The following is a 10,000-nucleotide window of genomic DNA, read 5'->3' on the forward strand; positions in this document are numbered from 1 at the left end:
CTACAAAGTCTTTCTTAATTGGCCCTGCCCGTACTATTACTAGATTGAGCACCAGAACGGCTCGTTCCATTAGAAATTTCTCCTAAAGCTTGAAAGCAATGCGGATTAGCACTGAAAGCCTGGCAGGTATTTGAAGAATTGAAAAAAAACTCAAACAAATTTCTGTAAATCAGGACTTTCTTTAAAGAAAAATGGTCTATCTATAAGGCTGGTTCAAAGCCCTATTTTAGATAGGAAAAATCCCATTTCATTCGGGCTCGGAACCTTGGTCCAGCAATCTACTAAAGCGCTTGGATCGGGGATCGCATGACCAGATGATCATCCTATTCCATCCCAAGCTTGGAAAGCTGTGCTTCGATGCGGTTGTATACAGGGAGGAAGCCTTGAACTGTGCAAACGCGGAACAACCTCCAAACCAGATAAGATTTGGAGAGCTTACTACTCCATCCTAGGGTATGTATACTCTTTTGGTTATAAAGATTCGTGTTAGTCAAAGCTACTTGAAAGCTTGAGACTCGAAAGAAAGCAAGCTAGGCCCCTCATTCAATTTAGCTACTCAAGTCTTCTATCCACTAATATCCACTATGTCCGCAGATAAAAGACAAAGAGCCTATTCCTAATCCATTTACAGACCAAAGATGCTTTCTTTGGTTTGAAAACCAATAGCACTGGTGAAGGCATAGCCCATTCCAGTTCCATATATATCTGGATCCGGAACACCATGAATAGATAAGGGCAACATATGCAGGGGCTTCTCTGGAAAAAGATCTCATAGAGGATCTCGGGGTTGAAGATCCATATGCATGTACGAATGAAGGTACAGATCGACGATCAAATTGATCTGGGACCCGAGGTGCGAAAGTAGAAGCTTAGAGCATAGATAGTATGTTGGAAGGTGCTTCTAAAAGGAAAGACCCACTAAAGATCTGTCATAATCTCCCCAAGTATCACGGAGGTGGAGCCTATTCTATGAGTACCTTGGGAGGGGGGATGAGGTGGACATAGCTTCCTTTCCCGGATACAACCTACATAGTGATGATAAAGCTGTTCCTTTTGTTCCCGAAAAAACCTTTTCTTGTCTTGACAACGAGTAAACTCACCTTGAATTTCAAGCTTTCATTCATCAAGCTTACCAGCACCCGCGGATGTCCTATTTCGTATTCATTCGACCGAGAAGTCATACAAAGAAAGGTTCTTTCATGCAATGCATAACGGGCGGGCCTCCTATGGATTCCTCCAACTCAATCTTTCTTACTTCAACTTACTTCAAGACTCTAGTAAGGACTTTAATACACAAAAATAAAAATAGTAACCTTCCTCACCTCAAGCTGTAAACTCTTCTCTGTCCTCCGAAGGATCAGATTACCTGATTTCCGTAACTAAATAGAGGTTGCTAGGTCCTTCGCCTTCTCAACTCATAAGGCCCTCTTGCCTTATGAGAGGAATGAACTTCTGGACTGGAATAATGCACAACAATCTCAAGATCGAGGATTCTCAAGGACGGGATTTCTTCACACAAATAGAAAGAAAAAAGGTAGGTTTTAAACTCAATCTCAGGTCGTTGTGCTCATCCTGATCTAAGGACGGCCCCGTAGTAACACTAAATAGAACTCATCCGGCTTGAGACTAAGCTTTCTGCCTTTGCTATACTTCCTTTTAGGCGGCTTGGTAAGAACAAAAGAGAATGATTCTAACTTGACTTTCTGCCCTTCTTCAAAAAGGAATTCTTTAAGAGCTAAATCAATTCATTAGAGCTCCCCGGTTGACTATGACTTCTTTGCAGCTTATGATTTCGTAATGCTCCTGCCTTACTAGACTTTCTTACTTCCGGATCCAACTGATGGGAATTCTTTAACTGCTACTTCTTTAGTTAGCCCTTCGAGCTCTTATTCCCTGCCTAAAAGATCTCAATCTAAGTCATGGCTTTCACGCAAGAAAATAGAAAGATGAAGGTCAGCCTGTAAGGCCCCAAGCTCCATTGCAAGACAAGGTCATTTTTCGTTTACCTGCTTCTCGGAACGAAATCCTAAATAAGCTGATTGGCAATCCTTAATTACAGCCTTTCCTACTAGATCCGCTGAGTAAGGAGGGGATTTGGGCATTGGAATAGAATCCCCCCGCCGGGAAAGATCAGAGAAGATGAAGAAGGTCGGTATTGTCTCAACGTAACTCAATAGATCGATAAATCTCCGATCTCTCTTTTCACCTCAAGCTCTTTCTCTGCTTTTGCTGCTTTCCGATAGAGTAGTTCAGGGAAGGCTAGGAAGAGTTGATCCTAGTGGCATTGAATCCTAGGTCTTGTAATAGATTAAAAGGGACTATTAAGTGATTCAACGGAATATGGATGAGAATCAATTGGTGTTGAAAGAGATTCTTTAGTTAGATGAGCGGTGTAGTAATAGAATGGGGGTTATTTATCTAGAATATGGGGGAATCCCCTGTAACTCAATATCAATTAGCTTTCTAGCTTTCCTTCAATACTAGATCCCGTGTAACTTAGAAATCATACTACCAGCTGTATGGCCTGTACCTGCAAGCCCGTAAAAAGGGTTTTGGGTAAGAGATTCGAAGGGTTTTGGCCAAGGCAGCTTATCTTCCTCTAGCGGATAAAGTAGCTAAGCCCTAAGAAGCTAGATAGTTAGTTTATGGCTGAGGTTGCCATAGAGGAATCAAAGGCAGAGGTAGAGCTAAAAGACTTAAACGAAGCTAGCTCGGCGTCTAACTCAAACCTATAAATAGAAGACTGCTTTCAACTGCCTTTAGTCCCCGATCTGTAAAGTAAGGGCTTGAACACAAATCTCAATAGTTTTATCATCTCAGCCTGATCTTCTGACTGACTTTCTTTCCACTGCCTGACTTGACTTTAAAGCGGGCTTTCATAGATAGAGGAAGCTAAGGTAGGGCGTGTATTCTAATACTACTAGTTTTCTCCGATTAATCTTCTCAATCTCAATACTGATTGTTGGCTTTCGTAACACGATATCAATACTTTTCTCTGGACGTGTAGTCTAACTCTAAATCAAAAACGGAATCTCCGATAGGAATAGATTCTTTCTTACTTCCGGAAGCAGGGTAAATGACAGACTTTCTTCTTTTAAGCCTTAGGGATCCAACTGATGGGAATGAAACTGCAACTTCCAGGCCTCCCTTATCAGATGAAGCTGGGGAATGCACCAAAATAGACTCTAAAGTACTAGCTTTTGCGCTAAGATCTAATATAGGACTAAATAGGATGCTCTTGCAGCTTGCTGCTCTTTCTTCCTCTCTTCTTACCCTCTGCTTTAAAGAATGCGAAGACGTAAAGAAGTCAAACGATTAGGATTTAGTTAGACGTCCTTCAGCCTAACTGGAAGGAGAAAGCTTTGGAAGTAATAAAGACTTACAGCAGGTAGTTAGATTTACTTACACGGGAGCTATAAGGAAAGTTAGAAAGAAGTGTCATTTTGCCTTCGCGTGACCTGCTCAAATGCCCTATGATTCCATTCCCCTTAAGGGGGACGTAAAAATGAATAAATCAAAGATCAGCCTATTTCCCCGCCTCTTGCTCCGGGAGAACTGACTATATAAGAAGCTACTATATCAGCTACTTCCTTTTCAAGGACAGGCCCTCTCTACAATGAGCCTCTTAAGGAGTATATGATCCGTATATGGGGTAGCGAACCCAGCTCATCACCGTTAGAGAGGTAAGGCCCAGGGCGGCGTAGAAGTATAGGATAAGGGTATTATCTTATACCGCTATAAATCACCCACACCACAACGATTAAAATACTATACCATGATGATAACTCCTGTGTCTTCTCTTGCCTATCGTTCACTTCGGTGACTCCAACCCCGTAAAGATGATCTCTTACACTAACCTCTTCCCATGAACTTCCTGAGTCCCTATCTAATAGTAAGCCCCCTCCCATCCTTACTGACTAAGGCTACGGCTCATGCCTAAGAAGGACCTACTGAGGTAGCCAAGCAAGGAAGTGACCAAACACTAAGTCAACCCTGTCGCTATCGGTCGATAAGACTTTCTCTCGCTACGCATTCTTGCAGCTCATTCGCATCCATCCTCCCTCTTCGAGTAAGTTCTCTCAGACTTCTCCTTGTCAGTCGAGCAAGTGAATACCTATCTATACCTAATATACTCTTCCGAGGTACCCCCTATCGGTGTCAATCCTCTCCCGTAGGCTTGAGAAAGCAGTAAAGAGTAAGGTTTCTGCTGAGTTCGAGTTCAGAGTTGAGCAAGTTGGATAGTTGTCTCTTAGTAGTTAGTAGTCAGTCTCAGTAAGAGTAATAAGTCAAGTAACTCCCCTTGTGAGCTTTCCTCCTTCCTTATATTCAACAAGAAATCCCTCAGGTTGCTGCATATAAATCAGCTCCTCCAAATCACCATGTAGAAAAGCTGTTTTGACATCCAACTGTTCCAACTCCAAGTCAAACATGGCTACCAATGCGAGCAGAACCCGAATGGAACAGTGTTTTACTACAGGTGAGAAAACCTCATTAAAATCTACACCTGGTACCTGACTGTATCCTTTTGCAACTAAGCGAGCCTTATACTTGACTCCTTCATCTCCCGGAGAGGACTCCTTCCTTTTGAAGACCCATTTGCAGCCAACAATTTTCTTGTCTTTAGGCGGTTTAACTAAAACCCATGTTTTATTCCTATGGAGAGACTCCACCTCTGCTCTGGTGAATCTTCTGCATCCTCTGAAGTAGATAGCTGGACTGAATTTGATTGTGAATCATTTTGTGAAGAACTTGTATTCTCCACCTCAAACTCCACCTGCTCACTTGAATTCTTCACACTTGTCTCAGAAGAATTAGAAGGCTCCTTCTTCTGATGAAGCATGACTGACTCATCAAACACAACATCTCTACTGATTACTTACAGATTTAGGTGACTTTGGATCAGGGTACCAAACCTTGTATCCTTTTACACCTGCTGGGTAACCAATGAATATGCCTTTTTTGGATCTAGGTTCCAACTTGCCATCATTAACATGAACATATAAAGGACATCCAAATACCCTTAACTCAGAATAATCAGCAGGGTGGCCAGACCATACTTATTCTGGAGTCTTGCAGTCAATAGAAGCATTTGGAGAACGATTCACTAGGTAGCAAGCTGTAGAAGCTGCTTCCGCCCAAAAATCATTGGATAAGCCAGAATTAGATAGCATGCAACGAACTTTCTCCAGTAAAGTTCTATTCATCCGCTCAGCGACACCATTCTGTTGTGGAGTGCCTCTGCAAGATAAGGTGTGGAAGATGCCTAACAATGCCTTCATCTTTACAGAATTTGTGGAAATCACCATCACAAAATTCTAACCTATTAGAAGTGCGAAGGCGTTTAATCTTCTTGCCTGTTTGTTTTTCAACTAAAGCCTTCCACTGCTTAAAAGTGACAAACACATCACTCTTTTTTTCATAAAATAAACCCATACCTTCCTGGAGTAGTCATCAATGAAGGTAAGCATATACCGAGCACCACCTTTTGAAGGAACACGTGCTGGGCCCCAAAGATCAGAATGTATGTAATCAAGAGTACCTTTAGTTCTGTGAAGCCCTGAGTTGAAACTGATTCTCTTTTGCTTGCCAAAGAGACAACGCTCGCAGAACTCCAACTTGGATGTACTCTGACCAGAAAGAAGACCCCTCTTGCTTAACAATGTCAAACCCTTCTCACTCATATGTCCCAGCCTCATATGCCATAGTCTAGTGACTTCTGAATCAGACATGGAGGAAGATACAGCAGCAGTGCCTATAACGGTAGATCCTTGTAACACGTATTAAACCATTAGGGGGCTACCAACTTGATGAGCTTTCATCACAACTGGAGCGCCTTTTACAACCTTTAAAACACCATCACCGCCAACAGACAACCACCGAGATCCAATGTGGTCAACGAAATAAGGTTCTTTGACATATCTGGAACATGCCGCACCTCAGTAAAAGTTCTTACTACAACGTCGTGCATCTTGATTTTGACAGAACCAATGCCAGAAACACAGCAGGATTGATCATTACCTATCAACTCACTTCTGAGCTTCCTCTCCTTTCAGTCTTGCTGAGAGAATCTTACCTCTAGTGTACTGCTCCCCTAACAGCTCATTAGTTTGATTAGTTTCATTCTTTGCTTTCAACTCATACGCTTCTTCCATTGGCTTTCATCTCTTTCGGGTAAAGGCTTATATCTAATCCAGTTTGATGCTTTCAGCGCAGGAGCGTTAAGCCCTCTCCTTTACTTATCGAATAGGGGCGAGTAGCGAGATCGAAGAGCAAAGCGATAGGTTACTATGTAGCTTTCCCGAACAAGCAACGGCTTCTAAAGTAAAGGAAGGGGGCGCGAAAGCCTACTTTAGAGAAAGGCTAACGACGCGCATCCGTTTTCTTGCTTTTTCAGTTAAGTAAAGACTGACTACGAGCTAACTAATCGAATGGAACTGTCTTTAATGAAAAGAAAAGCGGAGGCCCTTGCTAGCATTGTGCTTTGGAATCCATTCTTTATCAATGGCCCACCCTTTCTTTGAACCTTGTCAATGATCGAACTTAAAGATATGAACTGAGTGCCATTTGATGAGTAACTGAGAACAAGGGGGAGGGATATGGAAAGGATGAAGTAATGAAAGACGAAGTCATTGCTAGTAGTAACGACTTGTCACGATCCATTGGTTCATATAAAATCCATGTCCTAGGTGTATCAAAAAACATTCTTTTCGCTAAGCGTATATAATAAAATAGAGTGAAAGGTCCACCCCGAAAGGGGGTACTAACTAACAGCTGAGTCCTCTCCGAACCGCAGGAGATAGTTGCCCATCATACGGCTCACCAACTTCACTTGCCTCTATGGGAGACTCGCTCCGGGCAGGTTCGGATCACTTACAATACACGGCTCTACGAAGGAAGGGGTTGGTGGGTTAGGAACGTTTTTCAATATGATTCTTTTTCCGTATTTGTTCGATGAGAAATGCAAGACGAGAACCCATCTCTTTTCGACTGGGAAATGCTACTCCGTTTTGTCCACTTTCTCCATCCCTCTCTATCAAAATGATCAAAAAGGAAGGCGAGCTTGCTTCTTATTCTCGTGTTCGATCTCTTCCATCTCTGCCCCGCTCGTTGTCACCTATGTTGAAGAAAGGTTTGGAACCCTGTAGAGAATGAGGAGGGGCCGAGGATCTTCCTCTATACAGTGCTTCTCGGGGCTCCACTCCCCCCCTGAATAAGTAAGGCCCCGTTAGCCTGCTTTTATAGCAAAGCGAGGGGATAGGGAAAAAGGACGGAAGCCCCCTTCACTCTGCCAGGGACTGGACAGGGGTTAGCTCTGTAAATGTGTAGAGCCGAGTGTAGTGTGGTGTAGTAGTAGGCACTTCTAGGCCCCTTCCCGGCTACTGGACCACTCCAGTGCTTTGGATACTACGGACCCTCTGCCATCCATTGCAGCAGAGCCTTTTCATGAGCGGGGGGGGGCTTAGCGCAGTTCTTTGAATCAAACGTTGAATGAAAAAAATTCTTTCTTATATAAATCTAAATCGGATAGGATAGATGGATGGATCTATCTTTCTATTAATATATATGACTAGAAAAAAAGTCTTTCTATAGTTAAGTAGCGCAGCAAGAAGCCCCCAATCAAGGATTTGGCCAGGAAAGACTGCACTGCTTGGGGCCCAGGAAGCGAAGGGAATGAGCTCGGCTGCTTATCCTCCACACTTATTTTTCTCCGTGCCTGTTTCGCATGCGCTTCGCGCGCCATTGGCGCTTTGCTCTCCTCTTATTCTTCATTGGACGGTTCGGATGGACTTCGCCGTTCTTTCCCAACTAAAATGGAAAAGGCTGTATCACATCGAGATGTCGATTCGTTTTCCGCCCCCAATGAGATGGGGCATTTGTAACCCCCTATTTTGACCTTTGTTTGGACCCTTCATCTTTCTGAATGGAGGCCCGGCTCGCGTCGTTCCAACAACCGGCGGGGAGCACCTCAGTATACGATCGCGCGCAGTAACTGGGAGTCCTTTTACACCTAAGGCCAACTTCAATTCACCAAACCAAGGTTCATCTCGTGTAGTGATTGTGGACTCGTACAAGGATATTGAGTAGACGGTTGATGTATCAGACTCTACCCTATCTTTCGTAGCATGCATTCCCATCGGTGTCGCAACTGATTCGGTAAGCTACGTGTCCGGTGCCAGGTCATCGAAAGGGACTTCGGTCCCCCAAACTTACTTACTTACTCGTGGCAACCTTCCGGCCGCCCAACAACCTATAACGCTAGTCACTACTCCCACTGGGGCTAGGAAGTAAGCCCCACAACCCAAAGCGGCGAAGAACAAATAGAATTTGCTATAAAAGCCGGCTAACGGGGGTATTCCTGCGTATGAGAACATAGTAATGGAGAAGGTAATAGCCGAAATAGGATTCGTTTTGGCTATAGCGCCCAAATCCGCTATATATTTGACACGGGTTTGCCGTAATGCTAAAACTATGGCGAATGCATCTATCGTCATTAATGCATAAATTAAGATACCAATTAGTAGTGATTGAATTCCTTCTATGGTTCCACATGAGAAACCTGTACGAATATAACCTACATGTCCAATTGAACTATGAGCTAGAGGTCTTTTGACTTTCGTTTGGGCCATGGCGGCCAGTGCTCCTAAAATCATAGAAGCAATGCTGCAGAAACAGAAGATTTGTTGCAATGTAGCTCCATAGGAACCATAAATAGAAACACGTGAAATATTAGCAAAAATAGAAATTTTAGGCGCAATAGAAAGGAATGCTGTAACCGGGATGGGTGAACCCTCATAGATATCAGGTGCCCACATATATAGAGTCAAAAGGGAGGGATATGGAGTCCGAAGGGGAGGGGTTTTCTTCGGGGCTCGAGAGATGGGGCCCCAACAGTTTTGAATTCGCCGCAGGGGAATTCACACGAAAGGGAACGAAGATTTCTCGACGAAAAAAAGTGCTCTCTGAACCGAACGTGAAAGTGGTTTTCCATCAGACGGCTGTTCCCGTAACCCCACTCTCCACTTGGATTATATATCCAAAAAGGTCCGCTCTTGGCCATTCCACACGCTGCCTAGCAGAGGCGTGGTTATCTCAAGTGGATTCTTTCTTTTTTAGTAGATGCCGAACCTGCAGCCCCTTCTTAGTCAATGGGGCTAAGAAGGGGGCGGACGCAGCAGCTACATGGACCCCTTCCTTTCTGTTGTTGCCAGCGCTTTCCCGGGCCGATATATCAAGGGCAGGCAAAGCCCGAAGGCTGCTATCCCAATGGGCCTGCGGGCGGAACGAGGAGAGGGCCCGCCTAGAAATGCAGGCATACCACCGCGGTCGAAAAAGCGTGTTCCCTTCAGATAACACGCACCGTAGGCCATCCTCGGCCTTCTTCGTTTTCGATGAAAAACAAAATCTCGATCTCCGAAAGCGTTTTCCTTCCCCCGCCGCATCTCCCTTCGTCGAGCCTTTCCTTTAATGGTTGGGGGAAGCATTCCCTTATCTGAACTTGGCGGGCATTCTTTCCAGCCTTATTCAAATAGGGGGTGGGTTTGGTTGGTTTGAACATAGGATAGGCTCAAGATTGGAAGATCCTAGCTACGCCATACGTTCAATACAAAATCTGGAAAGCTGCAGGGATGACAAAAAGCCTGTGTTGCACTGAAAAAAAAAAGAAACCTAAGAGAGAGAAGACGCTCTTAGGTTTCTTCCTCCCGCGCCCGCCGCCGCCCGGCCCGCGTTAGAAGGGAAGATTAGCAAAGCGAGAAAAGACAGAGGGAGGGGGAGCAGCATCTTATTCTCTTCGCGAGAACTTCCCGATCGGAGAAGCATTCGGAACGGGCTCCGCGTTCATTTCGTTGGCAGAAACGATCCACAATCCATTCGGGGCTTCGGGGAACCCAAAGAAGTCTTTCGACTTGATTCATAGATTGAATCAATGATAGATAGAAAAAAGATATCTCGTTCAGCTATCTTTTTTTTTTCTCTACTCTAAAGAGGAATAGAATAGACA

General features: G+C 44.2%; 1 protein-coding gene across 1 annotated transcript in view; it reads right to left on the reverse strand.

Annotated features, from left to right (window-relative positions):
* Window positions 1–6,394: 6,394 nt before the first annotated feature.
* The window catches only part of LOC127744609 (NADH-ubiquinone oxidoreductase chain 2-like), a 6,533-nt gene continuing 2,927 nt past the window's right edge, over window positions 6,395–10,000 (reverse strand). The window contains exon 1 of the mRNA XM_052256753.1: window positions 6,395–10,000. This exon is cut by the window's right edge and continues 2,927 nt beyond it. Within this exon, the coding sequence (XP_052112713.1) occupies window positions 8,208–8,813 (606 nt within the window). The 5' untranslated portion in view covers window positions 8,814–10,000 and the 3' untranslated portion in view covers window positions 6,395–8,207.

The sequence above is a fragment of the Arachis duranensis genome, unplaced genomic scaffold (genome assembly GCF_000817695.3).
Source record: "Arachis duranensis cultivar V14167 unplaced genomic scaffold, aradu.V14167.gnm2.J7QH unplaced_Scaffold_6604, whole genome shotgun sequence".
Taxonomy (NCBI): domain Eukaryota; kingdom Viridiplantae; phylum Streptophyta; class Magnoliopsida; order Fabales; family Fabaceae; genus Arachis; species Arachis duranensis.